The following is a 21,420-nucleotide window of genomic DNA, read 5'->3' as shown; positions in this document are numbered from 1 at the left end:
TCCAAGACTATAGGTTTTTTTATTTTGGAGGGTTTTTTTCCTCATAATAAGAGGCATTTTGTGGAAGAACTGAGATGTTATTTTAAAATACACCAAAGACTGGCAGGAAGTGGTGGTGGAGGGGGTGGAATATATTCTCAGCACCAGCTACCTTTGAAATAATCAAATTGCTTATGTTAGAGCCTGGTCTAGAGTGTATTGTGTTCCTGGAGCAGAGTTCATCTTGAGACCCTGACTCTGGCCAGCTCCAAGTCTTGTGGCTTGGGCTGAGTAAAACACAAACCAGCCATATTGCTTCAGAGAGCACAAATAAGGTTTTAGCAAGAAGCTGGTTATGTCCTCTTAGGAAACAGATAAACTGGTCAGGTAGTGAAAAATATTATTTTTAAAATATTTTACTTATTTATTAGAGAGAATGAGCACAAGCAGTGGGAGGAGCAGAGGGAGAGGGAAAAGCAGGCTCCTCACTGAGCTGGGAGCCCAACATGGGACTCAATCCCAGGAGCCTGGGATCATGATCTGAGTCAAAGGCAGATGTTGAACTGAGACACCCAGGCTCCCTGTGAAAAATATTAAGGAACATTTTAGAAAAAAATGTTTGTGCTTTTATCTAGACCAGAAAAGATATCAAGATGAAGTATCAGCTGAGAATGCAGTGTCTCCTTGCCCCTCAACTTTAAATTGGACCCTGAAGTGGGATTCTGTTTCCAAGTGGAGATCCCATCAGGACCTCTAAAAAACAAAGAGAAGAAAAGCCAATCTAACAGAGGGTATAGAGATCACTGGACAGAGTTACTACAGAGTTGTCACAGAAGATTCCATGTGCTTCCCTTAGGATTTCTTCCTCTACTCTTCTCCTTCCTTCCTCTACTCTTTTCCTCTCATTTTAGTTTGGGCCTTTGGAAATACTGATTTTTATAAAATGTTTGAACTATAGCATATCCTTGCACCAGAAAGAATGAGCCTGGCTGCTTTTGCAAAAGATTTCTATAAACACTACCCTTTTGTACTAAGAGGAATGATATACATCCATTTCAAACCTCTTACTTGATTCCTCTCGCTTTATTCTTTCTGCAGATACATTTGATTGTTGGGTTGTTGAAACTGCTGGTAGTGGCTACTTACCAGCTCTCTTTGTGTGAGGCACTGTGCCTTAAAGTAATTGTGCTTTGAGAACACAAAGACCACTTGAGCAGGCGGGGGGGATTGGCAGCTCTGTCAGTAAGCAGGGCTTCTATGACAGTCTCTCTAAAAAATCCCACGGGACCATTGCCTGCAAATTTCTTTAGATTTCACATTATGCATCTTTTATCAGAAGCCACTTCTTTGGTGTGGCAGCTATTAGAGTTGGCTGGCTCCCTGGATGTGTAAAACAAAAGCAGTATGGTAAAAAGAAAGCGTGACTTTTGGTCCTGTATGTATTGCTAAGTAGCTCTGTAATCTTGGGCAGGCTGTACCATGTATCCCACCACACTTTCCCATGTGGAAATGAGGTTTTAATATGCCCTACTTGTGAGGATTGAGCAAGGTGACATTTGTGAAGAATGTCTTTGTAAACTATAATTGCCTTATGAATAAAGATTACTATCTCTGATAAACAGTACCACTTCTCAGCCACCAGTAACCTGATTCTCCCATCCTGTGTTTGGAAGAAGCACAAATCTACGAGGAGGGATTGCTGATGTTTCACTGTGAGTTGTATTCACAAGGCTCACATACTTTCTCCCTGCTTTTTGATCCTTTCTGTCTCTCTCCATGCTTCAGTGGTATGACCTGTTCTGTCACACAACAACCGTGCTCTCAGTACAAAATGTGACTATGACCATGCCTGTTTTAGGAGATTGTCAATGAACATACCTAGCTGCTGGCCATAATTGTTCTTCCCTTCCCATCTGGTCTTGTACCTCCCCAGAACCTTAAGAAAGGATTCTTGGGGTTTGGTTTTGAGCCAGCTGGACCAAGTGGTAGAGTTGTAATTCTCTGACCCAAGTCCTTTTCGCAGGTTGACAGTCACAAAATGAAGTTATGAAATCTCCAGGAGCAGCAGCTGAAAAGGGAAATGGAAATGTGGATGTTGAGTTCAGCAGCCCTCAGACCCAGAGTGTGCTCCTCTCTAGTGTCCCTGAGGTGGAGAATTAGGTCTTGACTTGCTTTACTGTTCAGGAATGCAATGATCTCTAGCTTTTTGCAGCTTTACATTAAGACTCCTTGGGATATACTCAGGAGCACCTATGTGTGACTTTGTCAGTGAGGGCTTTAGGCTTGGGAGATAAATTTTAGCAGGTTTTGATCTAACTTAAGCCCAGTCTAACACTCCTGAGAAAGGAGTGTTTGGTTTTACTTTCAAATGTATGTTGCCTCTTTAGGAGGCAGACCTGGTTAATCAGACTTGTGATCTTCATGGTACCTTTGCTTTAGTAGCTTAATAACCCAATAATTCAAATGATGAGTAAAAATCCCAATGAGTAAAGGTGGTAGATAATAGACATTTAAAAGTGGACAACCAAGAATGATGAAATCATTTATTAATGACCTATACTTATTAATTTCTTACTTATTAATATCTACTTATCCAACTCCCTGCAATTTGCTTCTCCTAGGAGACACTGGCAGATCTTTACCCTATGAAATCTGAAGAAAGGGCCTGGCCAGCATAGGGAAGGACATAGTGTATGTCACCCCTGTGCTTGGGATATCTGGGCAGCCTATATGTGATAACAGCTGGGGAATCAAATCATAGATAAACCTGAGGGTTCTTATTCAAGTGATTTCTCTTTCTGTTTATTCTTAATAAAACAACTGACTGTTCTTCAACAGTGATATTAAAACTCTTTCATATTCTTCAGCAATGGTCTCCTTTGGCATCCTTATGTCTAGCCATGTGCAGGTTGAAAAGAAAGAGTCATCATAGCTGTAGGGGACTCTGAGGAATTGGAAATAATGCCTTTGTAATACATAAAGGGAAGGCATCATCTCAAAGTTGATATGCTAATGAGCACTCCTGGCAGGAGTTTCCTACCCTGGACAAAAATCATCCATGGTTCCTGGGGTAGCATATTTGTTACCCGAGAAGTATAAAGACTCCTTGCCTTAGAAATTCCTGAGTCTACTGACACCTCCAAGTGGTGAAATCAAAATTTGCAAATAACTATTTGCAGTAGTGCCTTATTCCTTTGGCACTGTTTTCTCTTCAAATAGCAACCCACACGTTTTGTGGACAGGGTGTACAGATGCACACTATGACAGCAGTACCTCCCTCCAGAGCCACTGTGTGCTAAGCACTCCAGTCTCCCAGGGATAGTTGGATCCATTTAGTCTTTTGTTCCTTCCATAAAGCGCATATTAAGTTTATTTTCTGTACCAAATATTGCACTTGATACTGATCATAAAAGGCCAGCAAGATTTAGCCAAGACACTAAGATCTGGCCCAGGAAATGCCAACTAACACTAAGTGCTTTTGTAAAGATACAGGTTCTAATGTGTGGTGACCATTTCCTATGAAAACTTAGCCTTTTAGTAGATCGAAATGGGCTGTGAAATATTACCTGACAAGTGAATGAGGTGAAGTGAGTGGCTTTTTGACTGGTCTAGTCTCACCTGCTGATGCTGGTCTTTTTTTAGCACTTAGGAGTCAAAATACACTTATCAAGCCCTCACTATATTCCATGCTTAGCTCTTTACATGTATTAATTTACTGAATCTTCAAAACCATCTTATGAAATACGTACTGTTATCCTTACTTTACAAACGAGGAAACTGAAGCACATGGAAGTTAATAAGGTCCTTGTTGAAGGTCATAAGGTGGAGGCAAGATTCAAATTTATGGAATCTGACCCAGAGTTCATGTTCTTAAATAATGTGATAAACTGCCTCTAGGCAGAAGGGTACCATCCTGACTAATGTCCTGTATGGTAGAGCTTGGCAGAGTGATAGTCCCCTGACCTCCCTGCCTGCAGAGTTCTTCTCTTTCCTGGATTGGTTTCTGAGAGCAGATTGCTTGTCCTTAATACAGAGCAGGAGTTGATGAATTCAGTAGGAGGTCCCTTATTTACAGCCTCACATGTGAATCTGGCTCTGCCTTTCACCATCTGGGTGACCTTGACTCTGAGCACGTTTCCTCATCTGTAAAGTGGAGATAATGTGATTTTATGGGATCATTCAGGGGATTCAACAAGATCGCATTAACAGTTTCTGGCTCTGAGTAAGCACTTAATAAATGTTAGCAAGTTTTTATTATCATCGTCTTCTGGCCTTGAGAACAAACCAAGAAACAATTTCTCAGAGACCAGATTCTAAGACTTAGGTAGGTGGGCAGATTTCCTTTGGTTTTGACAAGACAATAATTTTATTCTGTATATTTCTCTTGACTCTTTTGGTGTGAAAAGCAGAGAGGTAAAGCATTATTTGACAGATGTATGGATTCAAGCAAGAAACTGAGGTCCATTTGCAAAGAAATGCCTTGTAGAACTCAGAGCCCTGTCTGAGGAGACACAGAGGACCCTAGAGGGCGGAGAATGAACACAGCGCAGGGGCTAGTTCCAGAGTCGCATCCTCGGTTAGTTCACTTACCAGTGTGGGTGAGGGTCTCTTGTCAGTAGGCAGAGATTTTTTTCTCCTCTGCTCTAACACGTATCTGCTGGCTAGTTTATTAAACAAACCTTACTTTTTCTTGGTGTGAAATAGAATTTGTGACTTTTCCAAAAGGCAAAGGAGCTCTGTAACTGCAAGCTTATCGAGCCCCTTCCCCCACCTGTTCCTGTGCCAGACTTCCCCACGGTGCTTATTTGCCAAAGGTTGCTCCTCAGATCTCATGGCTAGCTCACTCTGTAGGCTCCAAGCCAGAGTGATACTGCCGCCAGCACCTCTGCTGCCACCATCAGCCATTCAGGCTCCTGCCATAAGGATGTGACCTGCCGTGAAGCTTTCACCTTTCTCCTTTCTACCTGTCGTGGGGGTTGTACCTCTTTTTTCTGGCGCTTTTGCCATGCAGCCAGTGTTCCAAAGAAAGTTTTCAGACACCACAGTTAAAAGCCCTACCTACCTCTCCAAGGAGATTTGAGTTAGCCATGGAAAAGAAGATAACTGAGAGGGCTCCTGTGCCTCTGTGCTGCAGAAGGAAGACTTTGCTTCTTGATAGTGTGCTAGCTCCGAGTCAGGTTGGGGGACTTGCTGGGACTCTCAAAAGTGCACTACATGATCCCTGGAGAAGTAGACTCTGCCTAACCTGCCCAAGGACAGCACCCTGACCCACAAGAGCCAAGGCTGAAGACTGATTCTACCTTCTCCCACGCCCTTTCCCTAAGCTTAAGCTTGCTCTGCCACACTGCCCCAAGTCTGTGGCTTAAAATAGCCATTTCCTTTTGTCGATAAATAGGTTCACTCTGTAAAATATTTCAGCTTGGGGACTGGAAAGGCTCTCTGTGCCTTCCTGTCTCTCTCTTCCTCTGGGGGTTGATGTTGATGTCTTCTGTCTTTGTCTTCACAGGGAACTCTAATGATCCATGACAAAGAGGTCACCCTTGAGTATATACCAGGGCCGGATTTTTGGTACTGCAAACGGGTAAGTGCCAAGAATTCCATTCCTTAGAAGTCAGGATCCAGCTGCACAGCTCCCCCATGTCTCCAGTGTTCCCTGGTAGTATGCATTGCCAAGGGCAGAGCTCTTCTACCTTAGTTCACTTCAGATGAAGTCAGGGCAAAAATAAGCTACCATTCATATTTCCCAGCTGCTGCGTGTGGCCATAGAGGGTTCTGGGCCTGTTGGAGGCACTATCTCAAGGGACATACGCCATGCTTTTCAATTGATTATGAACTGAAAGAATAACAACACGTTGAATTCTAATTTCTCCCTAGTTAACCCTTCCTGGGGGTGGTTACAGGGGATTAGTATTTGGGGAGGTTGGTTCTGTGAGAGATATACATTTTTTGGATATTAAAGTGTTTCCAAGGATATAGAACTTCAGGTACCATGACATTTTACCTGTGTTATGCTCCAATAGTTTTCTAGAATGGCATATTTAAAGATTTTAGGCTATACTCTTTTTAAGATTTTATTTATGAGCAAGAAAGCATAGGCAAGAGGGTGGGGCAAAGGGAGAAGCAGACTCCTTGCAGAGCAGGGAGCCAATACGGTGCTCAGTACCAGGACCGTGGTATCATGACTTGAGCTGAAGGCAATCGCTTAACTGATTGGGCCACCCAGGCGCCCATAGGTTATACTCGTATTGTTAAGTCCAGCCAGCTTGCAAATGAGCATGAAAATAAAATTTGTCATTTTTCATTGCTGCTACTTTGTTTCAAAAATAATTATGAAAAATTTATAAAGTTTCTGAACCATGATTCATTAAAAGTTCATCATAGAACTTGATAAAATTCAGTAAAAACTTTAGCTTGACATTTTAATAATCTCAGTGAAATATAATTTGTATAGCTGTGGTTGTCATTAAACAAAGCACTCATATTTTATGGATATACTACCTTGACTGTATCATTTTAGGAAAACATTTAACTTTTTAAAAAATTATGATAAAATACAAGTAACAGTAAATGTATTGTTTTAACCATTTTAAAATATATAATTTGGTGGCATTAGGTACATTCACAGTGTTGTACAGCTATCACTACCATCTAGTTCTAGAACTTTCCATCATCTCAAAAGGAAACACTGTATTTACTGAGCAGTTACTCCTTATTCTCCTTTCCCTCATTTCCTAATAAACCACTAATCTGCTTTCTATATCTGTGGATTTGCCTATTCTAGACATTTCATGTAAGTGGAGTCACAGAACATGTGACCTTTTGTGTCTCCCCTTCAGTGACTCGCATGTTGTCAAAGGTTATCCATGTTGTAGTGTGTATCAGTCATTCATTTTTATGGCTGAATAATATATGGCTCTACCACATTTTATTTATCCATTCATCAGTTTATGGACATTTGGGTTGTTGGCACCTCTTGAAAAAATAAGACTGCTAGGACTATTCATTCATGTACAGATTTTTGCTTGAACATATATTTTCAGTTCCATTGAGTATATACCAAAGGAATTGTCAGGTCATATGGTACTTTTATGTTTTAACTCTTTGAGGAATCACCAGATTGTTTTCCATAGACAGCAGCTACACCATTTTACATTCCCACCAGCAATGTATGAGTGTTCTAATTTCTGCACATCTTTGGCAACGTTTGTAATTTTAACCCTTTAAAAAATTTTTTTGTTTTTAAGTAATCTCTACACCCATCGTGGGGTTCAAATTCACAACCTCAAGATCAAGAGTTGCACACTTATCAACTGAGCCAGCTAGGCACTCCAACCCTTTTTTGTAATAGCCATTCTAATGGGTATAAAATAGTACCTCGTGATTTTAATTTGCATCTCCCTAAGTGATAAATGATGTTGAGCATCTTTTTTTTTTTTTTTAATCATCTTTTTATGTGCTTATTTCCACTTTTATATCTTTCTGGAGAAATGTTTATTCAAGTCCTTTGCCCATTTTTATTTGGGTTGTTTGTTAAGTTCTTTATACATTCTGAGCCTTTATCAGATAGGTGATTTGCAATTATTTTCTCCCATTCTGTAGGTTGTCTTTTACTTTCTGAGTTTTTTTGCACAAAAATTAATTTTAATAAAGTCCAGTTCAACTATCTTTTTCTTTTGATGCTGGTCTTTTGGTGTCAGGAAACCATTACCAAATCCAAGGTGATGAAGATTTACCCCTGTGTGTTCTTTTTTTTTTTTTTTTTTAAGATTTTATTTATTTAGGGATTCCCTGGGTGGCTCAGCGGTTTAGCGCCTGTCTTTGGCCCAGGCGTGATCCTGGAGACCCGGGATCGAATCCCACGTCGGGCTCCCTATATGGAGCTTGCTTCTCCCACTGCCTGTGTCTCTGCCTCTCTCTCTCTCTCTCTGTGCGACTATCATGAATAAATAAATAAAATCTTTAAAAAAAAAAGATTTTATTTATTTATTAATGAGAGACACGCACAGAGAGGCAGAGACACAGGCAGAGGGAGAAGCAAGCCCCATGCAGGGAGCCTGACGCGGGACTCGATCCCGGGTCTCCAGGGTCAAGCCCTGGACTGAAGGTGGCGCTAAACTGCTGAGCCACCCGCGCCGCCCCTTACCCCTGTGTTTTCTTCTTAGAGTTTTAAGTTTGGGCTTTTATATTTAGACATTTGATCTGTTTTGAGTTAATTTTTGCTTGTGCTGAGAGGTAAGGGCACAGCTTCATTCTTTGGCAGGTGGGTATCCACTTGTCCAAGGACCATTTGTTGAATTAACTATTCTTTTCCCATTGAATGGTCTTGTACCGTTGTTGGAAAGCAGTTGACCAGAGGTCTGTAGGTTTATTTCTATAGACTTTCAGGTTTTTTTAAGATTTTATTTATTCATTACACACACACACACACACACACACACACACACACGGGGGGGGGGGTGTGCGCAGAGACGTAGAGGGAGAAGCAGGCTTCTCACAGGAAGCCAGATGTAGGACTCCATCCCCAGACCCGGGATCACGCCCTGAGCCAAAGGCAGACACTCAACTGCTGAGCCACCCAGGCATCCCTATTGATCTATATTTTTATCCTTATGTCAGTGCATGCTGTTTGATTATTGTAGCTTTGTATTAAGTTTAGAAATTAGTTCGGGACACCTGGGTGGCTCAGCAGTTGAGCATCTGCCTTTGACTTGGGATGTGATCCCCAGGTCCAGGGATTAAGTCCCACATCAGGCTTCCTGCACGGAGCCTGCTTCTCCCTCTGCCTGTATCTCTGCCTCTCTCTCTCTCTCTCTCTCTCTATCTCTCATGAATAAATAAAATCTTAAAAAAAAAAAAAGGCTTTGAAATTAGTATGTCTTTCAAATTTGTTCTTTTTAAAAGTTGTTTTGGCTATTGAATGTCTTTTGCAATTCCATATAAGTTTGAGGATCAGCTTTGCCTTTCTACAAAAAGACCATTAGGATTTTGATAACATTTAACATTTTAATAGTGATTGCCTCTATGTTTTGTGATTATGGGTAATTTTGCCCCTCTCTTATAGTTTCCCTATCAGCTATAATGCACATGTATTGTTTATTTTATAATCAGGATGGAGGGAGCTAGCATTAAAGGAACAATTTGGAATACGATTTTTTTAAAAGATTATTTGCTTTCGAGAACGAGAGTGAGCACGTGAGCAGGGGGAGGGGCAGAGGTAGAAGGACATCTCAGATCATGACCTGAACTGAAACCAAGAGTTAAACACTATTGACTGTCACCCAGGCGCCCCAAACTGTCTGTTTTCTGTTAACTGGCAGAAAGCAAATGTTGATATCTGATGTCAAAATTATATGGCTATTGCCAAAGCTGTTGTCTAAAAGAACAGAATGGGAATGCCTTGGTGGCTCAGCGGTTGAGCATCTGCCTTTGGCTCTGGGAGTGATCCTGAAGTTCCAAGATCGAGTCCCACCTTGGGCTCCCTGCATGGAGCCTGCTTCTCCCTCTGCCTATGTCTCTGCCTCTCTCTTTCTGTGTCTCATGAATAAATAAAATCTTCATAAAAAATAAAAAGTAAAAAAAAAAAAGCAGAATGGCTTGATTATATTGTCCTCTAAGATGACAAGCCACTTGCTTAGCTGACTCAGGGATACTTGTAGTAATTTCTGCCCTTTTTTGGAAAGGATTGAGGTACCAGCCCTGCATATGTGACCTTTGGCCTGATGTGGAATGCACCACCTTAAAAAATATATGTAGCAGTATTATTTGTAATGGCTTAGAAGTAGAAACAGCAAAATATCCATCAACTGATGAATAGATAGACAACATGTGGTACAGCCATACAGTGGAATGCTGTTTGGCAATTAAAAGGAATGAAGTGGGGCAGCCTGGTTGGCTCAGCGGTTTAGTGCTGCCTTCAGCCCAGGGCCTGATCCTGGAGGCCTGGGATCAAGTCCCATGTCGGACTCCCTGCATGGAGCCTGCTTCTCCCTCTGCCTGTGTCTCTGCCTCTCTCTGTGTGTGTCTCTCATGAATAAATAAATAAAATCTTTAAAAAAAAAAAAAGGAATGAAGTGAGGCACCCTGGCGGTGCAGTTAGGTCTCCAACTCTTGGCTCAGGTCATGATCTTGAAGTCTCATGAGATTGAGCCCTGCATCGAGCTCTGTGCTCAGCGCAGAGTTTGCTTGAGATTCCCTCTCTCCCTCTGCCCCTCCTGCTCATACTCTCTCACATTAAAGTAGATAGATATATAGATTAGATAGATAGATAGATGATTGATAGATAGATAGATAGATAGATAGATAGATAGATAGATAGATAGATAGATAGATAGGAAAGAGTACTGCAACATGCTAAGACAGGGATAAACTTTGAAAACATTATGCCAGACACAAAATACCTTCTATTGCACTATTCCATAGGGCTGATGGTAGGAATGGGAAATGACTCCATCAGGTTTCTTTTGGGCTGATGAAAATGTTCTAAAGTTCAATTATGGTGTTGAGGGGCAGCCTGGGGGCTCCGAGGTTTAGCGCCACCTTCAGCCCAGGGCGTGATCCTGGAGACCCTGGGTCGAGTCCCACGTCGGGCTCCCTGCATGAAGCCTGCTTCTCCCTCTGCCTGTGTCTCTGCTTCTTTCTGTGTGTGTGTGTGTGTGTGTGTGTGTGTGTGTGTGTGTGTCTTGTGAATAAATAAATAAAATCTTAAAAAAAAAAAGATTATGGTGTTGATTGCACTCCTACATATACTGGAAATCATTAGGGGCACCTGGGTGGCTTATTAGTTGGTTAAGCATCCAACTCTTGATTTCGGCTCAGGTGTTGATCTCAGGGTTATGAGATCAAGCCTCACCTCAGGCTCCATGCTCAGTGTGGAACTCTGCTTGAGTTTCTCTCCCCCCCCCCCCGATCTGCCCTTCCCCCCTCAAATAAATACATCTTTTAAAAAATTTCAACATTTGAAATAGGTGAACATTATGGTACTTAAACCAAGGTTAGGATGCTGACTCCACCACTTAAAACTCTTCTGTAGTAACAAGCAGCCTCCAAATCCCAGTGACTTAAATTGACAGACATATTCTTTATTTAAGTTACATGTTTGGAAGTACATGTTACATGTTTGAGTCATTGCTTCAGTTCTGCTCCATGGCCTCTCATTCAGAGACCCAGCTAGAACGAGTAGTCCCAGTGTGGCACTGCTATCCCCCCTGAATAAGGGAGAGAATAAGAGGCTTGTTCTTCCAAGCAATGGCTCTTAGATCTTCTACCAGGCCGCTACAAGTCATGTTCACTCACACTCTCTGTTGGTGAAAGCAAGACACGTGACCAAAGCTGACACTAGAGACGGAAGTGCACTCACCCTGCAGGGAGACCTCACAGTCACTTGACAACAGGCAGGTCTGTGTGTATGATCCACTCACAGAGAAGGGAACAAGGAATAATCAACTGTAATGATCTTACTTGAGTTATGGTCTCTAGGCCTCAGTTTCATCTTCTACAAAATGAGAAGATACTAGTTGTCTGAATCACTTAAGCAACAGTTTGTGGAACAGGCCTGGTACCTGATGTGTACTGTTTACTCATTAGCCTCTACGGTGGTTATTGTTCTCCTGTGTCTGGCATACCCTCCTTATTCACCCTACAAAGCCCTAATCAAATAGCAGCCTTTTCTTCACAGTTCCTGTTCTTTGGTTTCCTGCCAGTCAGCTCTCATACTACTTAGAAACTCATTGGCAAAAGTTCAGCATCTTTAGAGTTGGGCAATATGCTTGCCTTTTTATTCATAGGTTCAAACAAGAACTACATTCACATAGCAGTATCTCTTCTCTTGTTTGGGCTAATGAATGTTCCTTTTCCTTTTGAGGTCCTCAGAAGAGCTGCCAAAGGCACTACTTATATATCTTCCTCCTCTTTCCTGTCCCTTTTTGAAATAAATGTTTGAGAAAGGGGAGTTAATATTGAATTGTCAGTGCCAACCCAGCCTGAATAGGGCTGTCATAAGCAGTGCAGAACCAAATGTTGGATGCAGACTGTGAGTAGCAATGGCTGTGGAGCAGTAGTACCCTATAAACCGTTTAACAGTCCAGTTTTCTTAGTTCAGTTTATTTCCTGTAGATATCCTTGTCTTGGAGAAAGGCATTTGGGGCTGCTCCCATGTGCAGGTACCCTGTTAGAAGGCTACTCTCAAAGAGTAGTTCACCACATTCTGTCTGCCAGCTCCGATGAGTGGCAGGACGTCAGATTTGTTAGGCTTTACAGTGATCTGGGATATGGCTTATTTCCTTCATGTTTGGCAGGTGCTATTGTGTTGCATATACATAAGATTTTTAAAAATGTTTTTGGTCAAATTGAAGTCTCTCCCTTTCCCATGCAGTGTAAGGCCAGCATAGCTGGACACCGATCTTCATGTTCACTCTGCAAGTGCCCAAGGGAAGGTAAGTGGTGGTAGAGGTGATGTTGGTAGTTTTTATGTGCTGACCAAAACAAATTTGATGCTCTCTTTGGTTTTTAAGAGTGGTCACTCCTAAATACAAGTTAAACTGTAAAGTTCTTAAATGTACAATGTGATCTCTAAATTCATATGACCTCTTAGTGACTGATACTGAATCTCAGAGCTCCACCAGGGGAAGGAGATGGGTTGCTGGATCCTCACACTGAGGGAACTATGTGGGCAGCTGACCAGAGGTCAATAGTACTGTTATTTAGAATATATTTAAGGATGTTAAGTTGAGAAAGAGTCTCCGTGGCATTAGTCCATGTGACCCTTATCTTCTACTGCTTCGGAGTTACTGGGAATCATCTATTATTGGAATTATTTTCTTACTTACACTCTATATAAATATTTCAGGATCTTCAACAGAAAAATATTTGTTAAAATAACAGTAAAAAGGGCAGCCCCAATGGCGCAGCAGTTTGGCACTGCCTGCAGCCCGGGGTGTGATCCTGGAGACCAGGGATCGAGTCCCACGTTGGGCTCCCTGCATGGAGCCTGCTTCTCCCTCTGCCTGTGTCTCTGCCTCTCAGTCTCTCTCTCTCTCTCTCTCTCTCTCTCTCTGAATGAATAAATAAATAAATAAATAAATAAATCTTTAAAAACATAACAGTAAAAATATGAACAAGAGAAAAATAATCAGGATTGAGGGAATATGTTGTTTTTATAAAGAAAAAACCTACTAAGTTTTACCTGACTAAGTTTCTTAGTCACTTAATTTTAAGTAAATTCTCCAGAGACCCTTTAGGTGTAGGCAACTTTGAAGATTCTGTCAAAGGCATCTATAACAACAGTCCTATAGCAATGATTGTTATATGCCTGTTTCTGATATTACCCCTCAGGAGAGTTAGGGCATAACTATAAAATACAGTTCAGTGTAGGGATCTAGGTAGCCTTCTGAAGGACTTGTTTGTTCCAAGTTTAGGATTTAGTATGTCTATGAAGAGTTTCTTAGCTGCGGTTTGGACTGTAGTGGAGACTCTACTCTAGTGAGGACTGGGAAGCAGGTGTTCTGAAAATCTTTAAGGAAGGCTCTAGATGCTATAGAGACCAAACCAACCTGTGAGAAGGTAAGTAAATAACTTAGATTTTTAGCTTGTATTACTTCAGATTAGGGAACATTATGGGTTTTTTTTCCCTGAAGAAAGACTTCTTGGGCAGCCTGGGTGGCTCAGCGGTTTAGAGCCGCCTTCGGCCCAGGGTGTGATCCTGGAGACCCGGGATCGAGTTCCACATCGGGCTCCCTGCATGGAGCCTGCTTCTCCCTCTGCCTGTGTCTGTGCCTCCCTCTCTCTCTCTCTCTCTCTCTCTCTCTCGTAAATAAATAAAATCTTAAAAAAAAAAAAAAGAAAAAGAAAAAGACTTCTTTCTCAATGTATTCTAACAAATGAATGGCTGGTTTATAAAAATCCTTGAGCACCATACCACTATACCACTAAGAGGGCTGAAAAGCTTTAACCTGAAAATAGGTAAAACAAATGTTCACTAATTACCTATTGCTGCTGTTAAGTAATCTCTACATTGCTCCTATAGAAAGTCTTTTTTTGAGCTACAGGGCTTCTTGTGAACCCTCCAAGAATGAATTAATTGCAAAAATATGTTCCTAATTAATTGGACAAATTGTCCTGCTGTGGAAACAGATTTGAAATGAGTCATTTATTTTTTGAAAGACATTTGCTCATTACAATTATTTACATATGAATGAGCTATATGCAGGTAGGCCTGTTAGCTTCCCCAGAGAAGAGGGGACCCATGGCCTTACAAAATATGAGACAGCTATCTTAGTACCACAACACTGGAAGAAGCAACACTCCTAGACATGTACATTTGGGATGTATGTTTCTACCAAACTTACAGCAAAGATCATATACTTGGGTAATTTTGTCCCCAAATATGTTCTTATCATTGGTTTTAATAAGCCTAGCATCTCATGAAGGATTTCTTACATCTATATGTTTGGGAAGTCATAGAAAACTCATAAGATGAAATATTTTAAATACTTGAGTGGTTTCTTTGAACTATTTCATGTGTTATCTCATTGGCCTGGCTTAAAATCTGTTGGAGGACTTTTTTGTAGTTATTTCTGAGACTATTAAAAGCATTCTGGTATGAGTATTTGGTAGCAGGTAAGGAGGAATCACAGCAGTAGTATCTTTTGAATGAAACCTGCTGGAGATTCTCTTTCTGTTTCTGTTCCTCTAGTGACAGAGGCCAAGCAAGAATTAATAACCTATCCTCAGCCTCAGAAAACATCCATACCAGCACCATCAGAAAAACAACCCAACCAGTCCCCGAGGTCAGCTGATAAGGAACCTGAACCCAAGAAGCGGGAAGAAGGACAAGAACCACGCTTGGGACATCAAAAGAGAGAAGGAGAAAGGTATCTGCCTCCTCGAAGGGAAGGACTCCCCTTCCGAAGAGACCGAGAGAAGGAGTCATGGTCTGGGGAGACACGCCAGGATGGGGAGAGCAAAAGTAAGTGGTTTGTCAAGGCACGAACCAAACTGACCACTGCAGTTGAAATATAGATGGCCTGTTTTGCAGCTAGGGACCAGGTATTTTCCACCCTAATAAAACTGCTCAGCCTGGTTATAGAGGCTGTTGCTTTCTACTCGCCTTGCTATACAAGTCAAAGGAATTTACATCCTCCGAAATAGCAAGTTGCTATTCAAATACATCAAGGCATCATTTTAGATTTCTGAGTATTGGTGAAGAAATGTTTTAATTATGTCACCCAACATTATTTTATAGAATCAGTCTTGCTAGAGCAGAATAACATCTGCAATAAAAAAAAGTCAAGCTCCGAGGGCTTTGAAAATGAATCTTTTGTCTCTTTCCTTGCTCCTCCCATTTATGTATGGTTTGTGCAGCCATCATGCTAAAGCGCATCTACCGTTCCACTCCTCCTGAGGTCATAGTGGAAGTGCTGGAGCCCTACGTCCGCCTTACTACTGCCAATGTCCGTATCATCAAGAACAGAACTGGCCCCATGGGCCATACTTATGGCTTTATTGACCTCGACTCCCATGCAGTAAGTTTCCTCTCTCTTGGAATGGCCAAGGACGGCTGGCTGTAAAAATCTCAAGAAGGTTTGAAGGACTTCCTTATCATTGGAATTCTCATGTGCTACCTGGTATCAAAAACCCTTTTGTTTTTTTCCCTTTGGGTTTAATGCTCATTCAGAGGAAGGGACTGCCCTTGAAAGTTAGAACTCTGTTTTCCCAATTTGGTTTTATCTTGTGGCATTTGCAATGTCCAGTCAAAATAACATGAGAACTTACTTACTTGTGAAGAATCTGTGTACTGAATGAACCTTCCAAGATTTAGTAAATTTTCTAGTTTCTTACATTTGTTTTGCTCAACCATAGATGGTTTTATATTTGATGGTAACAGGACATTTCCTCTTCTTCCTTAAAAAGTTGTTTAAGAGATACTTGTGGCTTGAATTTTTAGTTGTGGCGCCCCTTTCTATTGAAGTAACATGAAGTTAGTAAGGAAATCATTGGTATTTCTTTCTTTCTTTCTTTCTTTCTTTCTTTCTTTCTTTCTTTCTTTCCTTCCTTCCTTCCTTCCTTCCTTCCTTCCTTCCTTTCTTCTTCTTCTTCTTCTTCTTCTTCTTCTTCTTCTTCTTCTTCTTCTTCTTCTTCTTCTTCTTCTTCCTTCTTCCTTCTTCCTTCTTCCTTCTTCCTTCTTCTTCCTTCTTCTTCTTCTTCTCCTTCTCCTTCTCCTTCTCCTTCTCCTTCTCCTTCTCCTTCTCCTCCTTCTCCTTCTCCTCCTTCTCCTTCTCCTTCTCCTTCTTCTTCTTTTTTAAGATTTTACTGGTTTATTTGAGAGAGTGAGAGTGAGAGAGCAGGAGCCAGAGGAGGGGCAGAGGTAGAGGAGGAGCAGACTTCCTGCTGAGCAGGGAATTTGACGAGGGGCTTGATCCCAGAACCCCAAGATTATAAGCTGAGCTGAAGTCAGATGCTCAACTGGCTGAGCTACTCAGGCGCCCCTCATTGGTATTTTTTAGATTTCATGCTCAGAAATCACAAGGGACTTTGTAAACTGGATCTGATGCGATGACAGTTACAGCCTAAAAGAAGAGGATTTGAGTTTCTGATATCAATACCAGAAACTGATGACTACTATGACCACTATTCTGATCAACCCTTCATCAAGAGTTACCTTTTTTTTGCCAGTGTGCTCTTACTATTACAGTTAAAACCAGAATATAATGTTCAGTAAGTTTTTCTTTTGAGAAGGAAAATCCATGTTCAGTTCTCTTTCAAAGGACGTGGCCTTGGGTGCCTGGGTGGCTCAGTGTTTGAGTATCTGCCTTTGGCTCGGGGCATGATCCCAGGATCCTGGGATGGAGTCCTGTATCAGGCTCCCTGCGGAGAGTCTGCTTCTCCCTCTGCCTATGTCTCTGCCTCTCTCATGAATAAATACATAAAATCTTTAAAAAAAAACAGGACATGGCCTTTTCTCTCTTTATGCTGAACCATGTCTTTGGTTTCCCAGGAAGCTCTTCGTGTAGTGAAGATCTTACAGAATCTTGATCCACCATTTAGTATTGATGGCAAGATGGTAGCTGTAAACTTGGCCACTGGGAAACGAAGGTAAGGCAGAGGAGTGGGGCTTTTTTATGATTCCCTACTCAGGTTTTTGGGAGTCAACTCCTAAAAGGTGAAGATAGTAAGACATGATACCTTCCAGTGTGGGTTTCTTCAGATACCCGTGCGTGTTTTCTTTTTCTGAAATTTGCCTTATTTTGACTCTAGTTGTCTTTTTTTATTGTTTTTGTTTGTTTCCTTAAATAGCAGTACTGGGTACTTTAGTCCCTTCCCTCTTCACTCCCTGGTGTCTTTGGGTCCCAAATGATGATATAGTCTTGGATATGCAGAAAAATCTCAATACATTCTGCCTCTTGGAATCCTAAGAAAATACTGTCCTCACTCCCTACTCCCCTGACCCTGTTCATACCTCCTTGGCCCTGGGAAATCTAATTTCTCTTTACTCTTATACTTATCTTGACCCAAGAGTGGTAACTAGGAAATGGCCGCATCAGAGAGGCAGGCTTGCAGGGATGGGGCAGATCTTGCTCTAGCACCTTCAACTTGTTTGCTGTTTTGCTTCAGTAGCGGCTTTGTAGGACTCTCTGTACTTACTTCCAGGACTACTTGCTCTGGGTCAGTTTCTTTCCCTGTAAAATGGGAGAAAGAAAGTTTCTTGGCAAATCTGTATGGTTAGGCAATCCTCAAGTGGCTTTTTGTAGCAGACTCAAGATGTATTGTATTATTTATTGCAGAAATGATTCTGGGGACCATTCTGACCACATGCACTACTATCAGGTAGGCTTCAGCTGTTGGGAAGTGCTCTGTCAAGTAAGTGCCTGAAAGAGTGATCTTGAATTCCCTCCAGTAGGAGACTATTAAAGTTAAGAGCTATCAGAAGTTCCATAATTTTAACTAGTCTTTCTGTGATAGGGTAAAAAATATTTCCGAGATAGGAGAGGAGGAGGCAGAAATTCAGACTGGTCTTCAGATACAAATCGACAAGGACAACAGTGTAAGTCACTTGTTTTATTTCTATTGCTCTTTTTCGCCTGACTACTCATTAATTGAAATCTTTGTGATCACCATGTTAGCAAGAGATACTGTTGACTGGGGGTGCTCATTCAGAGAGAGCACCATCTACAGGTTCTGCAGCTGTTTGGGCTGGCCAGTCCCATTGTTGGGTTGTTCTCAGTGAGTCCCCAGCCAGGACTTTACCGGACAGGGACTAATATTGGCTTTGGTTTTATTCCCACTAGCATCATCTGACTGCTACATATATGATTCTGCTACTGGCTACTATTATGACCCTTTGGCAGGAACTTATTATGACCCCAACACCCAGGTGAGTTTTTGGTTTGTTGACCTTGTCAATGATTCTTCTGAGAAAAATACCTATAATTTGTTACTTTGAAGATTTTATTCCCTGGATTTTCTGATTGCTCATTATATAAAAAGTGGAAAAGTTTAAATCTTATGGAACTCTAAATACTTTTCCATTCCTGGCAGCTGTTCTGTTATATTATCTGTATCTCATGTCTAGTCTGGTGTTTTTTTAAAGTCTGCATCTTATATTGAGTTGTGTTCATTCAGGATTTAAAGATGATGACCTTGGGACGCCTGGGTGGCTCAGCAGTTGAGCGTCTGCCTTTGGCTCAGGGTGTGATCCTGGTCCAGGGATCAAGTCCCACATCAGGCTCCCTGCGAGGAGCCTACTTCTCCCTCTGCCTATGTCTCTGTCTTTCTGTGTCTCTCATGAATAAATAAGTAAATAAATTTTTTTTAAAAAACATAATAATAAAATTTTAAAAATAAAGATGATGACTTTTCTGTTAACTATTGCCTATATGGAAAATCAGTGCTTCGTGGCATTATAGTTAAGAACAGTGCTGCTTTTGGAAAAATGAACAGTGAGTAGTCTGGATGTGTCCTGGCCTCTGGAGTGGGTTTCTAAATTGTTTGATTTGGTCTCTTGTTAGGCTTGCGAGGGAGAGAGCTGTTGTTTCTCCTAGTAGGAAACTTGTTTCTTAGGCCTCAAATTAACTGGGAAAGTGAGACATCCTGTAGACTTAACAGTTTCTAACTATATTGCAGCAAGAAGTCTATGTGCCCCAGGACCCTGGATCACCTGAAGAAGAAGAGATCAAGGAAAAGAAGTCCTCTAGTCAAGGAAAGTCAAGTAGCAAGAAGGAAGCATCTAAAAGAGATGGCAAGGAGAAAAAAGACCGAGGAGTGACAAGGGTAAGACTTGTGAATCTGCTCTTTACTAGATAATTACAGATTCAAATAAAGGAGTCATAGATCTAGGGTTGAGATGTCAAGTTACAAAAAAATAAAAACAGGCAATCCCATTGCCTCTTACAGCTGGTAGTAAATTTTTCACAAATGCAAAACCTGTGGATGGTAGAACAAAGTGACTCAGCTCAAACCGAACACGTGGGCTCCACACAGTTTCACTTTCCTGCGCTCCCTCTTCAGTGCTTGACTCTATACACATGTCTGTAGGTGTAATTGTAGCAGGGGTTACCATTCTGTATTCTCTGCTCAGTTTATATTTGATCGTAAATAGCTTTTCCATGGCTCTATAATGCTCTTTATTATTTTAATGCTTGTATGGTAAAAACACAAAACTGTACCCTTATTTTCTTCATCATTCTTGCATTGTTTTTCTTTTCTTTCTGGTCTTATTCTGTTATAATATGCATCATTTAGCATTTTATTTCTCCTTCTAAATTACTTCCTTAGGATAAACTTTCAAAATGGAAGATTTTGAATATTTTGCTGTCTCCTGACAAAAAGCCAAATTAGTTTTCAAAGAATTATATATTGATTTTCCCTGGCACCAATTTATGCATTAATGGAAATGGATGAATTTGCTTCGGTCTCAGTTTGTAACTTGTCTGTTTTTCCCCTTCTAATATTGCTGGTTGTTTATCTAGAGATTCAGAGAGAGAGAGAGAAAATATGTTTGTATTTCTGAGAACTTAGACTTTAGAGTTTTGTTGGCTTAATATGTGGATTCTGCTTTTGTCACTTATTTCTGACTGTATTCCCAGTCATTTGTAAAATGAGGATAGTAATGTGTATCTGGGAGGGTTGTAGTTAAAGGCTGAGGACAGTAATGCATATAAATATCTCATCTGGTGCCTGACATACAGTGATCATTCAGTATATACTGAGTGTTATGTTTTCAAAGGATTTTTATTTTGAAATCATAACATTTTGGATATTTCATAAATTAGGAGGTTTGGAAAATCAAATTAATTTCAACAGAGTTCTTAACCTAGCTTTTATGAGTATCATATAAGAATTATGGGCTTAATCAGTTTCAGGAAAATGCCAGTGAGGGGACAGCGCCCCCAGAGGATGTCTTTAAGAAGCCCCTGCCACCCACTGTGAAGAAGGAAGAGAGTCCTCCACCAGTAAGGCTAAGCCAAGGCCTGGACCTGGGTCTGGTTCTGGTTCTGATTCTGAATGGGAAGGGAAGTTCAAAGGCTGATGCTTCACTTTGGTGTGGGTCCTTTTGTTCTATCTCACAAACAAGGACTTTTCTTGAGTATGAGCATGAGATAAACGTTCCTATCTGCTAATAGGAATATAACTGGAGAATCAAGGCTACTTTCTGTTTTCTTTCATTGTATCTTCCACCATTCCCATCAACAAGGGAATGCCTAGCCCTTTTTAAGTTATAATCTTGGTCTTATTAATCTTTCTCTTCTAAACTCATTTTCCTGGCCCTGATTTTTCCTGCCTTTTGTTGCTGCATAAGAAGCTCAGATATGGAATGTGTGCATGGTCGTGTTTATAGTTTGCCTGCTTGGCCAAAGTGAAAAATGCTAAAATTGGTACCCATTTTTTAGGTGTATTAAAGTGATGGTCTCCTCCAATCACAGGTGATTCTGATTAAATATAAATATATAGTAATAGTGACCATGTTTTATTTTTTATTTCAGTTGATCACAGGCCAAGGGCCATGCATCATTATTTCACGGTTCCTATAAACTATTGAGAAATACTCTGCCTGTGCCGTGTTACTAGCTCAATTCACTGTAGCATCAGGCTTAACCATGCCTTTGCCTCACTCAGGAGCTGAATGTCTACCTGAGAGCTTATTCTTCATTTGCTTTTAATCCACCTGCTAAATCTCTTTTACTATAGAGGTTACTGTAGTCTTAATAAAGTTTATTTTTCCTGTTCTCCATGGGTTACGGTCACTTGGGGGGTTGCTGCTCTCTCTTCCTCTTAAAACTTGTAACTTAATTCTCCCTGTCTCTGTTTCAGTTCCCATTTCCCTTCTTCCTCTCCACTATTCTTTTGCTAGAGTCACTTTAAGGGAATCTTTCTGATTTATCTCAGCAATTAATGAGAAAAGCCAAGCTTGAACCATGTCGCTTCCATGTGAGAAATGAGCAGTATGGT

General features: G+C 41.0%; 1 protein-coding gene across 5 annotated transcripts in view; it reads left to right on the top strand.

Annotated features, from left to right (window-relative positions):
• RBM6 (RNA binding motif protein 6) overlaps positions 1-21,420 on the top strand; it is a 124,420-nt gene that overhangs the window by 93,121 nt on the left and 9,879 nt on the right. For 3 of the 5 annotated variants that reach the window (XM_077858824.1, XM_077858826.1, XM_077858827.1), the window contains 10 exons: positions 5,486-5,560; positions 12,350-12,410; positions 14,669-14,941; positions 15,337-15,497; positions 16,970-17,067; positions 17,757-17,799; positions 17,935-18,016; positions 18,261-18,346; positions 19,096-19,242; positions 20,328-20,423. In XM_077858824.1, the coding sequence (XP_077714950.1) occupies positions 5,486-5,560; positions 12,350-12,410; positions 14,669-14,941; positions 15,337-15,497; positions 16,970-17,067; positions 17,757-17,799; positions 17,935-18,016; positions 18,261-18,346; positions 19,096-19,242; positions 20,328-20,423 (1,122 nt within the window). Of the gene's footprint in view, positions 1-4,436; positions 4,556-5,485; positions 5,561-12,349; positions 12,411-14,668; positions 14,942-15,336; positions 15,498-16,969; positions 17,068-17,756; positions 17,800-17,934; positions 18,017-18,260; positions 18,347-19,095; positions 19,243-20,327; positions 20,424-21,420 lie in introns of those variants that run through there. The other 2 variants (XM_077858828.1, XM_077858825.1) reach the window with 2 other exon arrangements.

This window comes from Canis aureus, chromosome 19, assembly GCF_053574225.1.
Source record: "Canis aureus isolate CA01 chromosome 19, VMU_Caureus_v.1.0, whole genome shotgun sequence".
NCBI classification, from domain to species: Eukaryota; Metazoa; Chordata; class Mammalia; order Carnivora; family Canidae; genus Canis; species Canis aureus.
Note: the sequence above shows the minus strand (reverse complement) of the source record. Positions and strands in the feature narration are given on the sequence as shown.